The sequence below is a fragment of the Protopterus annectens genome, chromosome 7.part0 (genome assembly GCF_019279795.1).
Source record: "Protopterus annectens isolate FY-2018-M chromosome 7.part0, PAN1.0, whole genome shotgun sequence".
NCBI classification, from domain to species: domain Eukaryota; kingdom Metazoa; phylum Chordata; order Ceratodontiformes; family Protopteridae; genus Protopterus; species Protopterus annectens.
The window spans coordinates 863,034,955-863,060,879 of NC_056739.1; the positions used below are offsets into that span (position 1 = coordinate 863,034,955).

At 44.3% G+C, this 25,925-nt stretch overlaps 1 protein-coding gene across 2 annotated transcripts in view; it reads left to right on the forward strand.

Moving 5' to 3' along the window:
* The window catches only part of LOC122806743 (ATR interacting protein), a 1,230,392-nt gene that overhangs the window by 967,390 nt on the left and 237,077 nt on the right, over positions 1-25,925 (forward strand). For both annotated transcript variants that reach the window (XM_044077416.1, XM_044077417.1), the window contains exon 12: positions 6,752-6,829. In XM_044077416.1, the coding sequence (XP_043933351.1) occupies positions 6,752-6,829 (78 nt within the window). The remainder of the gene's footprint in view (positions 1-6,751; positions 6,830-25,925) is intronic.

Below are 25,925 nucleotides of genomic sequence, written 5' to 3' on the forward strand. Positions count from 1 at the left end.
ATATATTAAACTTATGTTGTTGATGGATTCTTGCAGTCTGTATCCAAACCTTATGATGTGAAGTATGAAGGTTGTGTTCCCAGTGATGAGTCCAAGGGAAGATTCAGTGACATTTTTCTCCCTGTTATTAACTCAAAAGGTGAAATTCCTGACTTAACATTGGGCGATGCCCTTATTCCCAACAGAGTAGTTGGCAAATGAATGACCCAGTTAGGTTCCTTCTCTATGCAGGCTTTAGTAAGCCTTTTCTTAATGTTTCTACTTGTTCTTCCTACCATTGCGTTAGACTGTGGATGATGTGGAACATGAAATCTCTGCTGTTTTCTTAATAGATTGCACACTTCTTTCATGACCTGACTTGTGAATTAAGTACCATTATCAGACTCGATCTGTGGCCACAGCCAATGTGAAAAAATATTATTCCACAGTACAGATGCTATAGTTTCTGCTATTATATCGTTGGTGGAAGTAGCCTCCACCCACTTAGTGAATGTGTCTACAGCTACCAACAAGTAGCAGTGACCCCCTTTTGCTGGGGGTAAGGGACCTGCAAAGTCTATCTGTATACGGTGCCATGCTCCCTTTGAGACTGGTACTCCTTGTAACTGATGCTTCTTTAACATAGGGGGTTGTCTGCAAATCTTTTATGCATTCATCTTGTGTTTCCTTACGCAGTCTTTTTAGCTGATTCCAAAACTTGTGCTTTATGATAGGCCAAATTTTCCAGAGGCCTAAGTGACCCAGCAACTGGTGGCCAAAGATTTTGGTATGCAAGGCAAACGTGCCCCCTTTGTCTGTTTTGTATATATGCAACTTTACTTCAGGAACTGGAGTAGCAACCTCACATTGTGGTAGCTCATCAGCATCTCTCTGCATTGTTTGAATCTTCATTAAATCTGCTTCAACTGATGAGCTTTCTTGGCTTGCATCTATACTACCTTCTGTCTTTTTCTTCACACTACTCTGGATGTAAAGAAACTTTCTGTGGTGTTTTTTTTTTTTTTTTTTTTTAACTGCCTCACACGTTACGGAATTGCCAAGAAAAAGATGATTACTGTTTTTGCCCAATGTGCCTTTACCTTGCAAACACTCCATTTCTTTCCGTTTTCCACCCTGAATTATTTAATTCCTTCAGGACCTCTGCATGCTGTAAAGTGGTAAGAATGATTTGTAGACCAATTTTTTTGTGCTCTCTATACAGGCGAGTTACTCTGATGTAGTACTTATAACCAAATGTTTCAGAGATAAGGTTCTTGGTACTCCATGCATAATTAGGAGCCTTGGAACTTGTTATTGCCCTCTTCCCCCCAACCCTCCTTTGATCACTATCTAGCAACAATGATCACAAAGTCCTGCTTGGCATAGTTGATTGCCAAAGAGATATTATCCAGATCTAAAGAGGGTTGTCCCTTTATACTCAGCACTAATCAGGCCACTTACTGAGTAAAGCTCCACCCCCCTTTGAGATGTACTTCACTAGACATATTAAAGAATTAGAAAGATCCCAGAGTTTCCTAGCTAAAACAGTCACTGGTTTAAAAACCCTAAGCTACAACTAGAAGAGCTGTCCCTTTATCCCGTAACATATAGACTCCACAGAGGAGATCTGTGCCTTGCCTTCCATGCAGTCACAGACCCTGTCACCAGATCTCTTGCACAAGTCACAGTCCAACAAATACTAGAACCAGGAATCCGAATCTACACCAAATCAACACCAGAAAATTTATAAACCATGATAGGGAAACAGATTCATTACTCAGCACCTCCCCCACCTCTGGAATAGACTCCCCTTGCAGATCAAGCAGTGGTAGTACACATTCTTCCTTAAAACAAGTCCTGGATAATTGGCTAGATATTCATCTGATTGGTTATCTGCAGTGCATAATGGCAGCATGTCAGTTGTCTTGAAGTTTCCTTTGATTTCTTTGAACAAAAATGCTACAGACATGTAGAGATACATACTAATAATATTACACATGTTGAAATAATGAAGTGCTTAGTAATCTTAAGTTATACAGATGCAAAAGTTTGGCAATAAGGGGTACTTCTATAGGTGTGTGTAGGCATATAAATATTGTAGTGAAGCTTTTAATCTGAAATATTGTCAATCAGAATCTCTGAAACATGTGCATGTATTGTCAGCAAGCAGGTGTTTGTGTACATTTCGAAAGGATGGAAAGAGACTGCTCTTTTCTCATGACCAGTGGAAGGTTATTCAAGCAAATGGGTGTGATATTAAATAATACCTTTTCTTCATCTGAGGGGGGATTTTTTAAGAGAGGTTAGTCTCTCATTAGTTAAGGGTGTAGGATAGAGGTTTTGACTAGTAGTTTGGAAGAGTTGTACTACTATGAATAGAAAAGCAAACTAGTGGAAGGTAGCTTGTACTGTTTACCAGAAGCCAGTTAGCTTTTACAAGAAAAACGCAGTGGTGAATTTTTGAATGAGAGAATTACAAACTGAAAGGTGCTATCGATATTGGTTTACAATGGTGGTGTATTAGTGAGTGAGTTCAGAGCAGTAACAGGCAGACCATACTCTAGTCTAATTTGGGGATTTATACATTTTTGGCAACAGCCATCCTTGATTCTGGGTATTACAAATTTATTTTATAGAAGAGTTTGAGTTGTGTGAGAACTTTATTGGTTTTAAGGCTAGTATGGTGATAGTGATAGTACTGGATGTAGGTTTAACCAAGGTAAAGATTTGATGGAACTGCAAAGGAGTATAATTAGCAAAGCTTGTTACTGAAATGAAACAGACTTCCAATGTCTAGTGACGAAACACTGGTTTAAATGTCCAAAAATGCAGGAGAACGATTGTCGAACATCACTCTTCTCCTTTACACTTGCCTCCTAAACTAATGCATACCAACTCTGAAATTTCTATACATCGGAAGACCAGGAATATTGTGCCTTATGTTAGCACTCAGAAGGTTTTTGGCCTCATCCCCTGAGACCGTTAAGGACCAGTCAGTCTCTTGTTGACCCATTTATTCCCTAGTCCCTGCCAAGGAAAGCAGCATACATGACTGCAGCCATCTTTCAGTGGGTGGAAGTAGATTTTTTAATGCTTCTAACATGTCCCTATTTGGCTAAGTGCAATGTAGTACCCACTCTGCCTGGTCCTTACACCAGGAGTATCCTCCTTCATGTCTCCAATTCTGTCTGGATTACATGCACATTTTGTGACAGGTGTGAAGTTGCAGAGTCCCCAGTGTAAGCCCTGCAGTGCCATACCTGCTTGCGGGGGGGGGGGGGGGGGTGACAGGCCAGTAGCAGCTGCTCACACCTAGCATTTCATGCCATTGTCTAGGCCTCTAGTGCAACCCAGGTCACCTGGGGCATAGTTTGGGTCAAAACCTCTTCTCCACAGAGCTGGCCCATAGCACTCAGAAAATTGCCTGATCACAAATTGAAAATCTCTGTGACAATGCCCAATTTTTTTTTTTTTCTTTTGAGTGCTAAACACAAGTGGCACATGTGTCCGAGGAGTGCTGGGCTAGCTGAGTGACTCCTTTAGAATAACATGTGTGTGACTGTAAGTCAAGCATGTAGAGGTATAGGGTAATGCCTAGTAACAAGTCGCAGGTTTACCCTTACTACTAAACTTCCATCCAAAGGTTCTGTACTCCCCTTTGAAAACCTGTACTTGTATAGGTCAAATAGGGAGATTTGTCTGATTGAAGGTAAGTGATCTTATTTCAGAACTAAAACACTTGGAAGATTCAGAGGAATGGGTATTAGCATAATGTTTATCATAACCTCTCTTGCAGTAGACAGTTGGGGTGTGGGTTGAATAGAAGTGGTCACCCTTTTCACAGGTTTAGAGGGAAGAAATAGCGACTGCTGTTACCTATAGTCCTACTTCTCCAGTAGATTATCTTTCAGACTTTTTGCACAACTGGTTTGCAGTGAGGTTTTTTTGGTCAGTGCTGGAAGTGGTTAGATAGTCTTTCCTTTCCATTATCTGACTTTAAGCTCATGCTGTCTATCCATCCCTCATTTTTTCCTCGTTTTGAAAGCTGAAGTTGATATTAAATATTGTGTACAACTGAGTGTGGTGGGGCCAGTATCTGCCTTGGAAAAGGAAATAAATAATTAGTTGAAGAAATTGGATGGACACAGAAATGTGCTTTACTTAAATACTTTCGTATACCCATATTTAAAAGCAGCCATTGGTCAGAAGATTCTTTTTTTGGAAAACAGAGCTGCGTACTTCGTTTCTTTGGTGGATAGTTTAATGTGTCATTAGTCACAGTAAATATCCAAAGTTTGCTAGCAGCTGGCAGTATTATCGAGTACAGAACAAGACCATTTACAGAGTGCTTGGTTCTAATGGGAGCACGTAAGTAGATCAGTAACTGCCATTTAAGCAAAAATGTTTTGTTAAAACTATTTTCTCTGACATTGGAGAATTGCCTTTTCTCCACTGTTGAGACCTTTGGAGTAGGTATATTTAAGTTGGGAGGGTGTTACCATGTGCGGGGCAAAAAGATTTACTCTGGGTTTCACCGGAAGTGCTTTTGGTGCAATACTTTCAGAGATGATGTTGTTGGATTGGGGGTTAGTCCAGCAACATGATTCTGTTTTGATATATTGTTTCCAGAATTGTTCTTAAACCAGCACATTTGTCCCCTTTTTGATAGCAGAAAATAAAATGGAAGAGCTTCCTTGACTTGGGCATGCCCATTACTTGAGGGTTGCCCCTGAAGTCAGAACAGCTGTTTTTTTTTTCTTTGCTCCAGAAAATGAGGGGTTGGTAGTTGCTGCAAAAACCCTCTGTATGTGGATTGCTAACTGCATTCCAGTTTGCCTCCAGGTGGTGAACTGATCATTAAAAAGTGCTGCTGCAAAACCAGCTCCACCAGCAGTGTGGCTGCTTGTGGTGGTTGCTTCAAGTGTGTCTTCTGCAAATATGTGCCACTGCCAGCTTTTGTTCTTTGGTTTACATATAGTCCCCAGGTACTGTTGCCTACCCCTTGACTGTGGGATCCAGACCTCATTTAGTGTTCTGTCTTCTTAGTCTCCTCCTTTTGGCTACCTTCTGCTGCCTGCCTTGTCTCAAGAGGTATTATGCAACTTGAGAGTCTCCTCAAACACGGAGGAGGGTTCTGTATTTTAGGTGTAACAGATATGTTCTTGCCATATTGCTTAGTCTGTGAGAGGACCTCATTTGTGGGTCTGAATTATCTTCCTTCTGTTCCCCTTTGTTTGGACAGCCTGTCTGTCTTTGTCTGTGTACGTCTGTCTGTGTGCCCTGCAATTCTGGCAAGTATAGACTTGTATTTCATGGAACATTGTTGGCTTGCAGCATTATTTTGATTTTAAGTTATTTACTCACTCATTAGCTGGGATGATGTGATGGAAGCAGAGGCTAAGGTTTCTCCATTAGTGTTGAACATGATGCCCCCAGTACCAAGCAGAGGGCAGGCTACCCCCCCCCCCCAAACACAGGTGCTTCAGAGAAAAATCTGCCAAACTGATAGAGGAAGGAAAGATGTTCCTCTTGTTAGCCCACAGAGGAGGCTCTCATCAGAGTGCAACTAATATGTTAAGAACTTGTCTTTCATCCATAATGACTTTGCCTGCACGGCAGACCAGAGTGTGATAAAGGGCAAGGCACAGGGGATAGACACATATTGGAGAATGCAATTGGCAAGTGCCACTGGTGCAGGAGTGCAATAGTGACATTGATCTTTGAATGCCATTTATTGCATTTACAGCTTGGATTGATTCTCTTAATATATGTGTGTGTAGTAGTAACTATAGTATCCTGCTTGTTATTGTTTTAGCAAGCCTCTTGCTAGAGTTACAGGAGTGGAGAACAACTCCCCCGTTCAACTTTAAGGGGTGTCAGTTTGGGGATCTGCAGCTCAGGGTGTTAGATGAGCTAGCTGCGGTTCTGCAGCAAACTGTTCAGTACTCAAAGTTAAGGTGAAAATGACTTATAAGAGCAGTTTATCTGATTTAGGGCACTCGGAGCAATACCCCCAAACCATTTATTTAAAAAAAAAAAGTGTAGCAATAAAGATATTCTGTAATGTTTACATGGTAGAAGCTTTCAGATTAGAACATAATGTGCACCTGTCAAGTTAACAAGTGAGGCAAGGACTAAGACCCAATAGGGCCTGTCAGAGAAGCAGAAAAAGGATGTCCAGATTTTAAGAAACATTTTGTGGAAAGAGTAGTTTGAGGGCTAGTTAAGAAGTGTAATGACAGGTTGCTTACAGCAGTTTGTTGGGTGGAGAAAGGTGGTCATTATTTACTGAACAGAGCTTAGTGGTATAATGGATATGTGGCATATCTGGTGAAAAGTCACATTTCTATTTTAAACGTGCTGTGATGCAACTCACAGCATAGGCTAGGTGGTGACAGACAGACATACATCTCTGTAATCAAGCTTCTATAGTTCTAGTTGGGGCTTACAGTGCTTACATTTTAATTATGTGAATTTGAGAATTTTTTAAAAAGATGATTCTGCAGTAATTTGTTAGTGCTCACACTAACTTTTCAAGAAATGTTTCTGCAATTATTTTGAGTAGTGTATTTGACATACTGCTGCTTAGTAAAGCCTGGCTTCACACGCAACGTCCTCTTTTAAATGCTCAGCAACATGCTTCAGTGTCTTTAGCCCTGTGTAAGCAAATTAGTACAAACTGCTTTAGTGCAGCTTCAGTGTTACATAATATGCTGCTGTTCAGATATGTTTTTTCTTGTAAAATTTTACAATAACTTTTCTTGTTTAATAGGTGGTGCGATTCTTTATGAAGTTTTATACTTACAATTCTAGTACAGTTCTGGATTCTGAGTGCCGGTGCAGTGGTGAGGTAAGTAAAGGTTGAAGACTGTTAATGTTTCTTCTTTTCTTCACTAATTATTTGGGGAGAAATTGTAGCATTTCATAACAATAGGATAATAAGGACAGACTGCAAATCTGCATGAGTGATATGCAACTACATTACAGAAACTTGTGATTCTCTGACAGTCTGTGCAGCCAGCATGTTATTTATAAACATAAGGTTTCAGACTGTTGTACAATAAACTCTCATTTAACCAGATTCAAGGCAACCGGCACTCTCAAGCAACTGGCAAAAAAAAAAAAAAAAATTGACGAAATACAGTACGATTTTCATGTGTTGCACTTTTCCTCCCCCGCAGAAACATACCTTATGTTTTTAGAATGTTATGATCTTAAAAAGGAAGATGGGAATAAATTCCCTGTCTCTCCAACCTGAGAACAAGTCAAACCAAACAGTGTAGGATACAGGATTAAGCCTATTTTTAACAGTAACTCTCAAGCAACCAGAAACTACAATTATTTGGCATCTACCAATCCCCATGGGTGCCAGTTAACTGAGAGTTTACTGTAATACTTTTAATGTAGTCAGAGCATGCTACCAGTATTGATTGTCAAATTACTGTAATTATAGCAATATCTTTTAACTTCCAGGTTAGTCCCCCTAGATTTCAGATAACATGCTGCTCTGCACAGCAGTAGTCAGGCTGCAGTTAGAATCATAATGCCGCTGTTTTCTAGACAACTGTTATGATTAATAATCATTAATTTGGTTGCATTGCATGTGATTGGACTAAGGCTGTAAATTGTTTCTGTTATAGTATGGCTCAGAACAAGTGCACAAGTAACTGTCCAGCTGATACAGGGACAAGTAGATGCATCTGTGTCACCATCAGCTCAGTTTCATGTAGTGGCTCGGGCTTCAGAGGTTTGGTTTGGAGGTACTGGCTGCAGCCTCTCCAAGGAAGAGGAAGTCAGACCTTACTGTTGCCATAGTGACCTTGGAGAAATTCTTGGAAAGGCTATCAGTTCATATAACTTACCCCATGTCTCGAGTATGGGGACATATCCAGAAGGTGAGTGGACCATTAAAAGGCAGTGTTCTCCTTTAGCCATTATGTGAAGGGATCATATCCACTGTCCCCAACTCCTTTCTCATTCTGGAAATGAATGGAAGAGACCTGTAGTTGGGAGGTGATCATTAGATAGCCAACAAGGCTGAATAAGTAACTGGGCAGAAAAATGAATAGAAGTGCAATTAGAAAAGAAAGCATAAGCACTAGTTTATTAGTTGAAATTTAAGAAAGGCATTTTATATTGAGTACTTCCCAGATTGTGGATAAGAAGGAACTCTGTACCTAAGGTGCTTCTGACAAGAGAGTCTGATATTCAGCACACATTGGTTTAGAGAACCTGAGGCCAGATTTGTTGGAAATCTTGCTCCATCCGTGTATCTCTGCAAAAAGATCACCAAACACTGTAGTCCTGGTGCTAGATTTTGAGTTATGCACAATCTTAGAGAGTGAAGCTTATTTATTTTCTTTGGCAGTTCACAGCAAAAAAAAAGGTACACCAGTTTTGAGTACAGCTTTGAATCTCTGATCACTTATCTACTGCATCCTGAAGTCAAGACTTCTCCATAGTAACCGTCTCAATGTTTCTGGCTACCCTTCATGGAGATCAGATAACTCTGACTTTGAAGGCATTTGTCCTTTTTTGTTTGTTGGTATTTCTTCAGCTGATATCCCCAGCTCGGCACAATTTTGAAACTTCTGTAGCTTTCACTGTTAGGGCTGCACACTCTTCCTTAGTGGCGAATGTCACATTGTCATGAGCTAAGCTGGTAGAGTACATTTGCCCAAAAAACTTTTTTGCTGCTTGCCCAGCTTGGAACTCTCTCCTAACATACGTCAATAGAAACTTCTGCTCAGTGCTTAAAATTCAGAAGTATTTCAACTGTTCCTGTGATTGTCAAATGACATGCCAAAACCCGCAGCAGAACTGTTTATTCTAACTGGAGGAGGTGCACGGTGTTAAATATTTATACAAATGCCAGTATTTCAATTTGGCCATGGCAAGAATGCACATGTGAAGCTCAAAACGTTCTTCACTGCTAGTAAGTGTCAACTGAAGTGTGGTTAACACAGAAACCAAAACAAAGATCCTTTGTGCAGTTCAAGATTTGAGTTGGCCAGACTGGTGAAGGTAAAGGATTAGGAAGCAATGTATCAACCAAAACTTTTCTCCTTGGATAATCTAAATGCTGCCTTCCTCTAAATCCCTCTTTGTGGACTACAAACTACTCAGTTTCTCTCTTTCTCTGCATATATGTGTGTGTGTGTGTGTGTGTGTGTGTATATATATATATATATATATATATATATATATATATATATATATATATATAATATATAGAGAGAGGGCCTTTTGAGTTGCTGAATGGCTTCCATACTCATCCTGGTATAGCCACAGTCTCGTCTACTGATGTTTGTACTTAAGAAAACCTCCTGCAGTTATTGTCAACCTCACAATTTGCAAAAAAGTTTTCTGCCATAAAACTTTGTAACAAATTGCATTATTTATCCATCATAAATAATCTGTTTTCATTTACTTGTCCTCATATTTAACATTGTATGACATTTTTTATTTGTCTACTCAGCTGGACCATCCCGGTAAACAAATGCAATAAATAAAATATTTCCTTGCAAAGTCTGTTCACAAGATTGTCTTCTGTATGTTAAAAGGTGCTATCTTTCCCTCTGCTGGTGTGAGAACAAAGCTTACACCCATCATTGGCTGATAATAAGGGAACTGGGGATGTGTAATCCCAGCGTCATCTTGAGGATATCTGTGTGTCAAGATGGATGGCAACGGGAAGTGTCTGGTGTTTGACTATGCCTGTTCAGTTTACACAGTGTGATACACAGCAGTATAATACAATAATGATTCTAGTATTTGGCAAAAAGCCCTATTAACATGTCCATATACTATATTTTGTCTGTAATTATTCAGTGTTGCCTTAAAATTAGAGGGGTCATCACTGGTTTAGACAAAGTGGCATAGGGTTGTTTGTATTGAATAGTATCTCAAAGAACCAGGTATCTAATGTTATATTTTCTCATGGTTTGTAACAGTGTGAGTTTAGTTTTTCTCCCTTTTCCTTAACATTAGGCATTCACTTAAGAAGCTGTCCTTTTTATATTTGTAAGTAAAGATCAAGTCACCCGTGATGCATCTATAAATAAGTGTAGATATCTACAAATTCAGCCTTTTCTTATAAGATGTATTTTTCATATGTATAGTTAGTTATGTAAATGGACATTATATATTCTCCAATATAGTCAGTCTAAATTTCTTATATGGCAACCATAGGTTCCATAGGAACCATAAGTTCCAGCTTTATTATACATCTTTAATTTGCAGTGTTGGCCGTGGATACATGATTAGCCCCTTGGAGGAGAAGTCTTCTGTTTTAATCTGTTCCCTGCTTCCTGTTATTCAAGATTTTATTCCATAAGCCTCCATTTGCCTATGTGACTCTGTGCAAGTCAGTTAACCAGATAGTTTTACATGACTGACTGAACAAGATCAATGTGAATCAGGGTGCTCTACCCTATTTAACAAATGCAGATAAAAAAATACATAAATGCCCAAAGCTGAGGAAGGGTGTGCAGGGCAGAGTAAGCTGAATTTTGGTTATCCCCTTTGACAAGATGGTCTGTTCTCCCTGCTCAAGACATTGAGCAGCAGGGGCCCCAGAGTCTTCCCCTTATGTTGCAACTTACTGTAACATCAGCAAGGAGACCAGGTACACCCAGACGTAACCTTTGCCTTGCAGCCTGTAAGATATAGCTTTTATTCCACAGTGGATATTTTCTCTAGTGATTGTTAGGCTCATAAAGGAGGCAAGGAAACCTAGTACTAGGAGAATTTGCCGAAGTGGGTCAGTTTTTCATCTTGGTGTAAATTGACATTCATGCCAAACCAGCCACAGTTCTGCTAGACTTGCTTTACCTTTCCACATTGCTTTAGAAGTGACTTTCTTTTGCATCATTTAAGGTATGTTTTTTGCCATTTCAGTCTGCTTGCCATTAGAGCCATGTTTAGCTGCTGTATCTTCATTAACACAGTTTTCTTTGTGACTTTAATTTTGACAAAAAAAAAAATTACTCTTACCTCTTTAAACTTAAGGGCTGATGATGTCTTCTACATTCCTTCTCAGAAATGGGTCTCTGATCTGACCCTCGGATCTGGCTCGGCCACTTCTTCTAGACTTGGCTCCAACTCTCAAGCTACTCCCTTTACCCATAATATACTACACTCACTCCAGTACTTCATATCTCACTTGCTGCATTCAAAGCCAGAAGGAAGTTCCAGTTTGTCTTCAGTTTATATCCTTTTCAGCTTTTAATACTTATAGCTTAATAGTGTGCTCCTCCCATGTTAGCCTTGGTGTATAAAGTGTTAGTTTTCTACTTTTAAAAGTTTTTAAAAGTTTTTAAAAGTTTGTTTGTTAGGAATTTAGGGCTTTTTTTCTTGTAGTTGGTCTTGTAACATTTTTTAGCGGTAAGGTAGTTTAGGTAGTGTTTGAGTTATAGTTGTTAGTTATCATAGTTTTTAATAGTGTGTGGCAGAATTCATTTGTGGAGATAGTTACTGTAGTGTGCGTTTTGTTTTTGGTTTGCTTCGATCAGGTTTGTCATTAAGCTGTTATGTCAGACAGTCTCCAGGTTTTAAGTGATGCACTTCTTGTGGACACAAGATTACTATGACCACAAGGAGTGCATCTACTGTTTAGGCGCAGACCATCTCAAGGTGAATTGTGACATTTGTGCGTCCTTCAATCCGCATGGCTGACAGACAGGAGCGACAAACTTATCTTGAGGGGCCTCCTTCCTTCTTTGGCATCCGAAGCTCAGACCTCCTCAATGCCTTTTTCTTCCTCCTCTTCCTCCACCAAGGAGCTTAAGAAAAAGGACACAATCTGCCTTCCTGAGGGACCCTTTGGAGCCCAGAGCTAAAGCCAAGAAAACTTTGGATCCATCTTCCTCAGATCTGAAGAAGACTACTGCCTCACTGGATCCACTGACCTCCTCAGATACGACTGAGATCATCACCATACCTACTTCTGTTCCTTTGACTCAGGCATCAAATCCTAGGGCTCTGGATCCAAGAGCTCAAAGCAGGTGTCCAAGTCTGCTAGGACAGTTCCCTTCACAAAAGACTAGGCATTCCAGACCTTTCCCATCGGCTTCCTCTAGGTCCTCCAGAAGGTGGTCCAAGGCAGACATGGACAGGATGATGAGGAAATTCCTCAAGACCCAGATTCAGATGTGTGGAGTGTTTTCTCCATCCCCTATTGGATCCTTGAGCTACCTGGCCAATACCATTAGGATTCCTCCAATCCTGCCCTCAGCTTTGGAGGTGTGGGCTTCGGGACTCCTAATAGTGTCGGCATCAATGCTGGGGAAGCCACCTTCCTCGACTCCGATAATGCCCTGATCAGCCCTGTTCCTATTCCTTCAGAGCAGAGGGGATCTTGGAGCAGAGATGGCAACAGCACCGGGTCTGGGGGACTGGGGCCGGCTTCGTCCTTGTCAGAGCAGTCTCTTCCCCTGGGTACTTCTGCCCTTGACAGCTCAGGTCAGATTACATCTGGAGGTCTCCGATCCAGAGCGAGTTCTGACTGCCTCCCCCTCATTGCTTCGACTCCAAGGGAGGTGGAAAGGACTTCCCTGTGTCCATCGTCCTTCCATGTAGTGGAAAGGGTATTCTCCCTTGGTTGAGAATTCTTCTCACGTCCTGTAGCCTTACCCCCCCTCACCCCCAGTGGGTCGTGGTCTTACTCATCCTACTCCAAGCCATCCCACTTGGAGCAGTCTCTGAGCTCTTCCCACCCAGAAGAATTCCCTTCTTTCGGTACTTCTCCTGAGTATCCCATGGAGGAAGTCCCCTAGAAGAAGACATGAAAAAGGAGGCACATCGACTCCCTGATGGAGTCATTGAACGAAGACACTGAATATGAGGGAGAAGTATCTCTTCGATCCCCACCTGATGACATCTCCTTTGGAGACATTCTAGAAAGCCTAAAGCAGAAAGATGGGTGGTCTGTCCAGCCCCCTCCTCCTGAGGAGTCAGTGTTCTTGGAGAGGTTCGGGGTGGGCCCATCTGTGTACTGGGTGACCCCCTCCCCCCCAGAGGATTACCTCATTGATTTGATATCCTGACAGGCATGGAAGGAACCGGATGCCATGAAGCCTTTCTCTAAACACCCCGATAAGTTCCTGGTCCCACCGGCTGATAGGAAATACTGGAGCAAGGGTCCGGTAGTTGATGCTATTGTGGTGGCGGCAGCCACTAAAAAAATAACTTGCAGAGGAGACTGTCAGTGTCCATCTGCCTAACGAGAAGTCTAGAGCATTGGACAGGATTGGAAAGTGCATTTACGCCTCAGCCACTTTTGCACTGTGGTCATTAAACTGTTTAGGTAATTTTACCTGGCTACAGAGAGCTGATCAAGGAGCTCTCAGCTTCTGAGTCCATGCCTGTGGAGGAGATTAAAAAGCTTTCTCCCAAGATGGCCACTCTGTCATCCATTGCTAATTCCTCAATGAGGCTAATTTCCCATACAGCGGAAGGTACCTCTCGGGCTGCTGGTTCAGGTCTATCCCTTAGGCGGCACGCCTGGATGAGACTGATTTCGCGAAACCCTTAAAGGCGTCCTTTGTTAATGCCCCTTTTGATTGACGTCTCATCACTGATTGGGCCTTCAGTTAGAGAGAGACCCTCTGCGAAAAGGATGGGAAGACCCTTTCTGCATTGGGGATCAGATTTTCTATGTCTCAGAAGTTGTTTTCAAGGCAGCAATGTGGAGGCAAGAAAATGTTCCGCAAATCCCAAGGGCCTTTCCAGGACCCGCACGGGGAGCCCTCTTCCAGAGGCAGAGGATGAGGGTTTAATGGTCAACATCACCCTAGGGGCAGAAGGGCCTTGCATAACCAGGGCTTCAGGGATACTTTCCCTCACAAGCCCTATCAGTACTCCTGAAGCGCTGCCTGACTATCCATCTCTTGAGGAAGTCAGGGGTCGACTTTCTTTGCACCCAGAAGCCTGGGCACTCTTGACAAACAATTCATGGGTGCTAAACACAATATCCAGAGGTTATTTAATCTCTTCTCTCTCCCCTCTCCAAATACCAGCAAGAACCTCCCCGAAGTACCACCCAGTCAGAGGGAGCAGGCAACACAAGAAATTTGAAAATTGCTGCAAAAGTCTTCCAAAAGGTCCCAAGGAAACAGGATTCAGAACGTAATCCCGCTTCTTTTTATTGCTGATAACTACAGGTGATCCAAGACCCCCTTACTGGATCTAAGCAAGTTGAACATTTATGTAAAGAAGTCAAAGTTCCAAATGGTTAAGGTTCAGTCCATTCTGCCTCTGTTGCGCAAGGACAATTGGATGTGCTCGATAGATCTCAAGGACGCATACTACCATATCAAAATAGACAGGAGCCACAGGGGATTCCTGCAGTTTCAGCTGGGAGCCAATCATTTTTAGTTTAGAGCACTGCCCTTTGGGCTCGCCACAGTTCCCTGGGTGTTTCACCAAATGCATGGCAGTCTTAGCAGCTCACATGAGACTCAAAGGATTCCGGGTGTTTCCATACTTAGACAATTGGCTCCTTACTGCCCCAACGAGGCATTATCTTCTCCAAGCCAGAGATTATCTGATTCAAATCTCACAATCCCTGACCATCACCATAAATTTTGATAAGTCCAGTCTGACTCCTGTGCAGAACTTAGAATTCATAGGAACACAGTTGAACACAAGAGATCAAATAACTTCTGTCCCCTTCACCAGATAACACTGAGGAATCAGGTTTGGAAACTACTGTCCCATCTGACCCCCCCCGCACTCAGTTTTACAAGTTCTGGAGTTAATGTCAGCAGCGGTCTTGTTAGTTCCTCAGGCAAGGTTTTTTATGCAAATTCTTCAATGGACATTAGCAGTACAGTGGTCTATACTCTACCAACCTCTATCTGTTCCTTTCAGACTAACCTGATACCAATCTGCAAGCATCATATTTATTAATGGCTTTTGTCAGACAACCTCTTTTTAGGCAGAGCCTTCTCAGTTCCCCCTCCAACAGCCACAATGACCACGGACGCTTCCCATTTAGGGTTGGGGGCATTACAAGGGAAAGATGGTCCAAGTCACGTGATCTCCTCTGCAAACCAGGATGCATATCAGTGTCCTCAAGATGAGAGCAGTCTTTCTAATCTTGCAAGCATTTCAGAACTTTCTTCCTCTAGGGACCATTGCAGTTCACACTGACAAACATGTCTGTAGTCTGGTACATCAACAAGCAAGAAGGAACCCATTCTTCCCTTTTGCAGAAAGTGGCCATGAGGGTTTGGGAATGGGTGATATCTTCAGAATGCCTTCTGATTGCAACTTACATTCTGGGGAAAACCAACAAGCTGGCAGACAGACTCAGCAGATCTATTCTGATTTCGCATGAGTGGTCCCTCAGTCAGTGGCGAACTTGATCCTTAACCACTGGGGTCAGCCTTGCAGCTGTCTTTTTGCCTCTCCCTTCAACAGCAAATGCAGCGAGTTTTTAGCTCTGATCCCTGCTCTGGTGGAGTCCCTAAGGGATGCACTGGTACACAGTTGGCCCCCGAGCCACCTTTATGCATATCCCCCTCTTCCACTGATTCCGAAATTTCTTCAGAAGGCAAGCAAGCTGAAGAGCCCAGTCATCCTCAGTTTCCCTTATGGCCTCGACAAATGTGGTTCCTCTTCCTCTGGTCTCATTTAAAATATCCTCCATGGATTACTGAAACCAAGACAGGATTGCTTCTCTCACCTGTCAGGATTGCAACATCCCACTCTTCATGTCCTCAAACTGACCAAACTTCCAACCATAGTAAGACAGTCCAGGCTTGCTTCCCAGGTTCTTAGCATCATCTTAGCCTCACAAAAGAGTTCAATTAAGAAAGTCTACAATAGCTACTGGAAAAGGGTTGTTGTTTAGGCTGCTAATAAAAACGTTGATCCCTTCTCTGCATCAGTATCAGATGTTTTAGTTTTCCTTAGTACCCTGTTTGAACAAGGCGCAAGTTTTTCTCCTGTCAAACTCCAGCTAGCTGCAATGTCTAATTTTCTTGTGGCTAGTCAATCCCACACCTTGTCTACCTTTAGATTTTGAAAAGCATTTATGAGCGGTATCTTTTAACTGAGACATCCTCCCCCATTAAAGATCCTTCCCCACCTTGGGTACTCACTGTCGTGCTGCAGAGTTTGACTCAAAGACCATTCGAACCAGCAGCCAGTTGTGACTTGAAGTTTTTGTCTTGGAAGACAATCTTTGTAGTAGCCATCAGTTTAGCAAAAAGGATTTCCAAGCTACAGGTGTTCTTCTAAATCTCCTTACATAATCTTTCATAAAGACAAAGTTTTACTCTGTACCAATCCCTCCTTTATGTCTAAAATAGCTACAGAAAGCAGCAATAACCAATCTATTCAGTTACTGGTATTTTTTCTCAATTTTTCCAATAAAGGAGAGTACATTCTTCATCTCCTTGGTGTTCACAGGCAACTGCATTTTTATTTACATAGAACAAAACAGCACAGGAAGTCAGAGCAATTGTTTATAGCCTTTTCTGATAAATTGGGTCAAGCAGCATCAAAGGTCATACTGGCCAGAGGGATCACTGACTGTATCTCCTTTATTTATTCCCAGAGAGGTTTAGAATTACCTTCACCTGCAAGGGCGCATTCTTTTAGATCTATGGCTGTCTTCTGTCTTTTCTTCCAGAACTTCCATTGATGTTATTTGTGCGACAGCCACTTGGTCAATCAAGCACACCTTTATTGCGCATTACAAATTGGATGTGGTGTCTAGAAGCAGGGCTTCTTTTGGCTCAACGGTACTCCAGCATATCCTTCCATGAGGGCCACAAAAGAGCTACATAGCTGGGGACTCTGACCCATTCGTGAAGAGGAATGGAGAGAACAACATCAGATTAGAAAGTTGGGTCTTACCATAACTTGGCATCTGTGTTGTCCATCTTCATTCCTCCTCACTTTCCCACCCAAACATATCCTTACCTTAGTTCTACAGGATGAAGGGGAGATTGTAGGATGCTTGTGTCACTTGTCTGAGCCTCTATTGCCTCTTGTTTCTCTATCCTGTCCTTTATATCTATGGAGGGCAAATCCGCAAACTCAGTCTGAGGTACTATGGTGGATGTAGTGTATTATGGGTAAAGGGAGGAGCTTGAGAGTCGAATCCAAGTATGGAAGAAGTAGGCAAGTTGCATCCAAGACCCATCCGTGAGTCCTTGCCTATTTAAGTGGTACAGTTTGAAATATTTTCTGCTTAAAAACCTCAGCTTTGGCCGGCTAAGATCTAGCTGTATTCAACTGGACGTATAAGAGAATTTAAGTACCTTTATCTGCACTTTTTTCAAATACAGTATTTAAATTGATTTGACTGTATTGCAGGAATATTAACTGAAGTGGAAGTTTTGACTCTGCTCTTCAGTCAGAGCTTGCTTGAATTTTATTATTTGTTAGTAATTGCAGGTGTGGGGGTAGCCACATTCTTTGATTTCCTGTCCTTGCCTATTTAAGTAGTACAGTTTGAAATATTTTCTGCTTAAAAACCTCAGCTTTGGCCAGCTAAGATCTAGCTGTATTCAACTGGACATATAGGTGTTCTTCGTCTCCTTACATAATCTTTCATAAAGACAAAGTTTCACTCTGTACCAATCCCTACTTTATGTCTAAAATAGCTACAGAAAGCAGCAATAACAATCTATTCAGTTACTGGTATTTTTTCTCAACTTTTCCAATAAAGGAAAGAGTACAATCTGAAGTAGCTAACTTCATTTGTGTAGCAACCTATGGGTATCGGATCCAACTTCGGATCCGAGCCGGCAGTTTTCAACAGCTTAGATCTGAGATCCTAGCTCCTCCCCTACCATAACCCCATTGCCAACCCTGACTGACCTCAGATCTGGTTTGCCTGGCGCTTGTCGTCCCAGCAGCTGAGTTTTTTGAGCTCAGGCTAGGTGGTTAGTTTGTGAGGAAAAAAAATAAAAAATGTATTCTTTTCTATCCTTTAGTGTGAGTGTGGTGTGTTTTAGATCCCTTTGGTCTGTAAGCCTAGTGTTAACTCTACTTGTTATAATTTTCCCTCCCTCTCTCCCTGGCTGGTTCGTCAGGGTCTGTGTGTATTAGTGTTAGAATTGGGGCTAGCAGGTGTGTCCTCCTTAACCCAAAATGTCTGAGGCCCCAAAACCAATCTTTTCCAAATACGCGAGTGTGGCAATAAGCTTTCACATTTGATGGCCACACTCGGTGTGTTCTAACTCTTTAGGGTTGGACACCTTTCATCTGGGTGTTCCATCTGTGCGGCGTTCAACCCAGGGCACTTGGACAGGAGATCAAGCTGATCTGGGCGGGTCTCTTGCCCCGGATTCGGCTTGACTTCGGTCTACCGTGAACTTCCACCGGCGGCCGGCCGCAGCCACTCCTGCCTCTCTCCCCGGCTGGGACTCAACCTCCTGCTGTAGGCCAGGAATGAGGGAGGCCAGAAAAGACAAGAGGAGAAGCACCACAAGCGGAGGACCGAGGCCTCGGCAGCATCTGCTTCCACTCGGCTGCGGTCTTCTCCCTCCAGGGCTTCCAGTCTCCTCCCTCTCTGAGTCCGGTCTCATGTTTTCACGGGTCCTGAGGAGGAAGGGACCCGATCTCCTTCAAGGTCATCGAGGCACTCCCGTCCCGCCTCGGTGGCTTCGTGAATCCACTTTCGCAGCCCCTTTCTGATGCGGTTTGGACGGAATGATGCAGAAGGTTCCTCAGAGCCCAACTGCAGATGGGAGTGCTCCTGCCTCCTCCCCCTTCCGGGGGCAAAACCTTTCTTTGCTGCGATAGCTCCTTCTCCGTCCGCTTCCTGGAGTTGAACTTTGAACAAACAGCCTTGGAACCGGGGTGGGTCGGCGCCCGACAGTCTCGGGTAGCCAGTAGCGGCGCCCGGCCTTCCCTCGAGCCTGTCGGGTCACGTTTTGTCAGATCAAGCTCTCGAATATTCCGAGGGGCTGAGCTTTGGATCCGAGGGTTTCAGTATGCCTTCGGTGCCGTCAGGTCTGTGCATACTGGTCCGTCGGATCGATCGCTTCAGCGCTTTGGCCTGAATCCGCCCTGGCTTGGATCCAGTGAGGTCTGCTCTCGGATCCCAGAGAAAGGCGGCTCTCTCCCTCGACATTCGGCGTGGTGGAGAGGGCTCTGTTGACTGCTTCAGGCCCCGGTCCTGCCGGCTCACTTGCCACTCCTTCTCTGTTGGGTCCGACTTCCATCACCCGCCCAGGGACAGCCTGCTTCAATATCCCAGGTGGATTTCCTCTCGAACAGGATATTGCTGGCGAGAAACCTCCTCGGACAGTCCCCAGGCGTCCCCACAAGCGGAAGTGCAAGAGGAGGCACGTGGACTTCCCCTGAGTCCTTGACTGAGAACCTGGTTGGAGGAAGGGGAAGGTTCCCAAGGTCACCCCAGGGATGTCTCCTCTGGAACATCATGGAAATCTCAGGATCAGGCGGGTGGTCTACCCCAAGAGCCGACCTCCCGGGCGGAATCGTGTTCTGAGTGGCGTTTGAAGCAGGCCCTTCTACCTCTTGGGTGTCCCTCCGGCCGACCCCTGGTGGACCCACCAATTTACCAGCGTGGAAGGAGCCAGACACTGTGGAGCCAGTCCCAAAACGCCCTGACAGGATCCTCAGTCCCCCTGCGGATAGGCCCCATTGGTGCAAGCGTCCCCCGGTATATGCCATGTTGGTGGTGGCGGCCACTAAGAGGGAACTAGCTCGAGAGCCCCTCGGTCCACCCCCCAGGCAAGGAGTCCCGATCGCTGGACTGCTTAGGGAAGCAGGTGTTTAGTTCAGCGTCCTTCTCTGTTAGGTCTCTGAACTATATGGTACATGTTGATAGAGCTGCAGCGGGATCTCGGTAGGAATAAAGCTGCATCGCACCCAGAGTCCATGTCGGTGGAGGACAAACAGCTGTACTCCACCCGTATGGACACTCTTAGGTCAATTTCCAATACCTCTATGTGGCTACTATCCCATGCCACGGAGGGAGCCTCTAGAGCCAGCAGAGCAGGCCTCGTCATGAGGCATCAGGCCTGGCTCCGGCATTGTGATTTCACGGAACATTTTAAGGCGTCGTTACTTAAATGCCCTTTTGATGGTCCTACCCTATTTGGGAAGACCGTTTGCGACACCTTGGTCCAGAGTGAAAAGGACGGGAAGACATTGTCTGCCGTCGGACTCCGCTTCTCTGCTCCCCAGAGGTCCTTCTCCAGGAGCCAAAAGGGACAGAAGAAGATGTGGTTCCGGAAGTCGCAACAGTCCCAGTCCGCTCCGGATCCCCAAGTCCTTCAGCGGCAGAGGAGGACAGGGAGGACGCCGCCTAGGCAGAGAGGGCCCGAAGAACTTTGGGTCCAGGAACCTTCTCTGACCCAGCCTGCAGCCCTGAGGGGCTGCCCGACTGCTCCACTCTGGGGGCAGTCGGGGGCGTTCTCGAGGCACCCGGCAGCAGGAGTCCATCACAGTGAGACTGCTGGGTGCTTCGCATCATATCCAGGGAGGTTACCAGATTCCTTTCTCTTACCCCTCTCTTCCCAAGCACCTCCCAATGTCCCACCCGATAAGAGGGAGGCCGCAGCTGCATGAAATTCAGCAACTCCTAGAAAAGAGCCATCCAACACATCCCCCCAGACCAGCTCGGATCGGGTTATTACTCCAGGTTCTTTTTGGTGCTAAAAAAGATGGGGGACTTGAGGCCAATCCTCGATCTCTCCCTCTTGAACCTGTCAGTAACCAAAGAGAAGTTCCAGATGGTCACTCTTCAATCCATTCTCCCCCTTTTACGGGAGAACGATTGGATGTGCTCTATAGACCTCAAGGATGCGTACTACCACATTCTCATGGACGGACGATCCAGGAGCTTTCTCTGCTTCGGCTAGGGGCAGTCATTACCAATTCAGGGCTCTCCCCTTTGGTCTCACCTCAGCCCCCAGGGTGTTCACCAAAGTGTTAGCAGTGATAGCGGCCCACCTGAGGCTCCAGGGAATTCAGGTTTTTCCGTACCTGGACGACTGGCTCCTGACTGCCCCGATAAGGCATCTACTCTGCATAGCCAGGAACTATTTTCTTCGCATTGCTCCCTGGCTAGGGATCACAATAAATATGGACAAATCTTCTCTCACCCCGACTCGTGTCATAGATTTTATCGGGGCCAGGTTAAACACGATCAATCTTGTAGCCTTCTTAACCCCAGAACGACTTTGAACCCTGAGGCTTCGTAATGCGGGCCATCGCCTATCTTCAGCTCCTCCTGCGGAGTTGGTCCTGAGGGCTCTAGGCTCAATGGCAGCGGCAATCAACTTATTGCCAATGGCACATCTGAACATGAGGGTCTTGCAATGGACCTCCAAGTCCAGAAAGTGGTCTTTCGTCACTACCCTCTGAGTCATCCCATTCCCCTCAGCAGGGCTTGCAAGAGGGCTCTCGTATGGTGGCTACAATCTCCGGACCTCCACATGGGATGCCCCTTCTCTATGGCCCCTCCCCTTGCCACTGTGACCACGGACTCCTCTTGCCTCGGGTGGGGGGGGGGGGCACTCTTTGGGCAGGACTGTCCAAGGCACGTGGAACAACACGGAGACCTCTTTGCATATCAATGTCCTAGAGGTGAGGGCAGTGTTGTTAGCGTTGCAAGCACTTCAGGACCTTCTTCCTGTAGGGACGATTGCGATCCAGACGGACATGTCGGTTGTCTGGTACATCAACAAACAGGGGGGAACCAGGTCTTACCCACTCTGTCGAGAGGCCATGAGAGTGTGGGAATTGGCGATCTCCACCAACCGTTTTCTCATTGCAACGCACATTCCGGGACAGTCCAACATCCTGGCGGACAGACTCATTCGCACCATCCTTTCCCCTTACGAGTGGTCTCTCAATCCGCAGGTAGCAAATCAGATTTTTGCCAAGTGGGGGCAGCCCTGTTGCGATCTTTTCGCCTCTCCTTCAAACACCAAATGCAACAGCTATTTCGCTTTAATTCCCCAAGTCGGGAATCCCGAAGAAGGCAGCTCTGGTGCATGCTTGGCCTCCCGGTCTGCTTTATGCTTATCCACCTCTTCCCCTGATGCTAAAGTTTCTACAGAAAGCCAGTCGGTTGGGGAGCAGGATCATCCTCATTGCCCCATTCTGGCCTCATCAAACCTGGTTTCCTTACCTTTGATCTCATCTGGTGAATCCTCCTTGGATTCTAGATCCCCTCCCGGATCTGATTTCCCACCCACCTGGGTCTCCCAACCCCGAACCTGGTCAGTCTCAAGCTCACAGCTTGGCTGCTCCAGTTCCACTCGTAGCTAGGACTCCCGGCATCTCTTCCCCAGTCAAAGCCATTCTAGTAGCAGCCCACAAGCCTTCTACTAGGAAGATTTACAGTAGCAAATGGAAACGTTTCTCGATTTGGGCGGAACGTCAAAACTTGGATCCCTTCACAGCTTACCTGCTGTGTTAGACTTCTTATCAGGACTGTTTCACCAGGGGGCTAGCTGTTCCACCGTCAAGGTTCAACTAGCAGTAATCTCTCACTACCATGTCGGACATGATCTGCGTCCTTTGATCACTTCAGAACTGTGCAAGACCTTTCTGAAGGGCACCTTCCTGCTCAGACCTCCGGTAAAGGAAGTGGTACCTCTGTGGGATTTGACATTAGTGCTTCAGGCCTTGACAGCTTCCCCCTTTGAGCCTGCAGCTTCAGTGGATCTCAAGTATTTGTCTTGGAAGACGGCCTTTCTCGTCGCCATCACTTCGGCTAGAAGAGTTTCTGAAATTCAAGCCTTTTGTGTGAAACCCCTGTATCTAACCTTTCACAAGGATAGAGTTTACCTCGGGACCAATCCCGCTTTTCTCCCTAAGGTTGCTTCCGAGTCAAATATCAATCAGTCCATTAACCTGCCAGTTTTCTTTCCCAGTTATCAGAACAAAGGGGAATACAAACTACACCTTTTGGATGTGCATAGACAACTTCAATTTTATATTCACAGGACATCTGGTCATAGGCAATCCGACCAGTTGTTCGTCTCCTTTGCCAAAATGAATTTAGGTAAATCGGTATCTAAAGTCACATTGTCTCAATGGATCTTGCAATGTATTCTTTTGGCTTATGAAAGTTCTGGTAGGCCCGCACCTCAGGGAGTCCGTGCCCTGCTGCCTTTAGATCCAGGGTATCCTTAGATGATATTTGTTCGGCTGACACTTGGGCCTCATCTCATACCTTTATCAGCCATTATAAACTGGATATTTTCTCCAGAGGGAGAGCATCCTTTGGCTCTGCAGTGCTCCGGAACATCCTTCCATGATGTCCGCCCAAGGTTTAGGTAGCTGGGGACTCTGTCCCATAGGTTGCTACACAAATGAAGTTAGCTACTTCAGATTAAGAAGTTATGTACTCACTGTAACGTTCCATCTGAGTAGATAAACTTCATTTGTCAGCAACCGTCCCCCCTCCTTCCCCCTGACCTTTGATTGTTCACATTTGTTGTCTTCAGAGATGGACTTTGATATTGATCTATCTTTAGCAGTTGCTGTTTTAGGGGCAAACTTGATCTGAGGTCAGTCAGGGTTGGCAGGGGTTTATGGGTAGGGGAGGAGCTAGGAGCTCAGATCTAAGCTTTTGAAAACTGCCGGCTCGGATCCGATACCCATAGGTTGCTGACAAATGAAGTTTATCTACTCAGATGGAACGTTATGGTGAGTACATAACTTATTATTCTTCATCTCCTTGATGTTCATAGGCAACTGCATTTTTATTTACGTAGAACAAAACAGCACAGGAAGTCAGAGCAATTGTTTATAGCCTTTTCTGATAAATTGGGTCAAGCAGTATCAAAGATCATACTGGCCAGAGGGATCACTGACTATATCTCCTTTATTTATTCCCAGAGAGGTTTAGAATTACCTTCACCTCCAAGGGCGCATTCTGTTAGATCTATGACTGTCCTCTGCCTTTTCTTCCAGAACTTCCATTGATGTTATTTGTGTGACAGCCACTTGGTCAATCATTCACACCTTTATTGCACATTACAAATTGGATGTGGTGTCTAGAAGCAGGGCTTCTTTTGGCTCAACGGTACTCCAGCATATCCTTCCATGAGGGCCACAAAAGAGCTACATAGCTGGGGACTCTGACCCATTCGTGAAGAGGAATGGAGAGAACAACATCAGATTAGAAAGTTGTGTCTTACCATAACTTGGCATCTGTGTTGTCCATCTTCATTCCTCCTCACTTTCCCACCCAAACATATCCTTACCTTAGTTCTACAGGATGAAGGGGAGATTGTAGGTTGCTTGCGTCACTTGTCTGAGCCTCTATTGCCTCTTGTTTCTCTATCCTGTCCTTTATATCTATGGAGGGCAAATCTGCAAACTCAATCTGAGGTACTATGGTGGATGTAGTGCATTATGGGTAAAGGGAGGAGCTTGAGAGTCGAATCTAAGTATGGAAGAAGTAGCCAAGTTGCATCCAAGACCCATTCGTGAGGAGGAATGAAGGTGGACAACACAGATGCCAAGTTATGGTAAGACATAACTTTCTGTTCTTTGCTGGAAAACTTTTTCTGTATCCTTCACTGCAGCTAGAAGGATTTCAGAATTCAAGCCCTTATGTGCAGAGTGCCTTACATGGACTTCCAGAAAGACAGGGTGGACCCTTTTTAACTAATCCATTGTTATGTCTAAAGTGGTCGCAGAATTGATACATGACCATTTTGCTTCCACTGTGCTTTCCAAACCTGCAAAAGAGCGAGGAGGAATCTTGCACCTTTTTGGACATGTATAGACTGCTCAGATTTTACTTGGCTGGAACAAATGATTTTAGGTATCTAGTCTGTCAACTTTAGCGTCAAGTCATGGAGCTACAGACAAGAGGTGTTCATTATCTTTTAAGGCTCTCCTAGGCTCTGAAATCAATTCTCACTCTCCTGTATTTGACTTCCCCTTTTTAAACAGATCTTTACTTCTGGGAAAGCTTGCGTTCTAGAATGCACCCAGGTTCAAAGTGTTATCCGTCAGTGAGTTTTTTTTTTTCATTAATTTCTCTTGGTTTATTTCATTAAGGTTAGATTTGGCCTTTTTTCTTTCTTGGAACATGGTTTGGCTGTTTAAAACACAACAGTTTAATGTTAGCTATCTCCTCCAGTGCAGCTACTATCATGTTGTGTTTTTAGATTAGCTGGAGTAGCTTTGTGTTTCACTTTTAATATTTTGAGGTAGTTCTACCAGATTGTTTAATTGGATTATGGATTCTACCGAATTAGGTAGCTGGCAGCTGTTTACTGTATTGTCACCGTTGCCAAATGTGTCGAGTGATGGTTGCCCATTTCTTGACTTTAGTTTGGATGCAAGTAAAATATATGAGGATAAATCTGTTTTGTTTTGAAAATTTGAGATGTGGTAGAAAATCCCTCCTGCCTAGGGCACACATGCTGTTTGCATTGTGTGGAACAGAGTAGAATGTTTTAATACCATATGTGAAATCTGCAAGAAGTCAGCTCTTGGACCTTCCTGGAATTAAAAAAAAAAAAGTTTCTGAAGTGACTTTTAACATCTGATTTGAACCAGAGAAAGAGTAAAGAAGACTAGAGGAGTGTGCATCCAGGGCTACTAACTAGACTTCCCCATCTAAGGTGCCTGGAGTTGAACCCAATGACCCCCTCCCAAAGGAATCTTATAAAAGCTTGAAGTCTCATTAGCAAGAATTCTGTTCATAGAGTTTCCCAGCTACAGGGTGTGTTATATCAGACCCATGTGCCAGGAAACTTGTGAACACTTTTTTTCTCAGAGTGAGAGATGTCCCCCCTATCAATGTTGCAGTATTCTTTACATAAGAGATTCCCTCCCACGAGCAGGCCAGTGTTCAGCCAGCATATCAAAACCTAAAGAATATATAGACACATGTCATACACACACTCCCTGATCAAGGAATGGGGCATAAAGGTGACATGCTGACATACATACCTCAGACCTTCTTTGCCACTAGTCTGAATGCC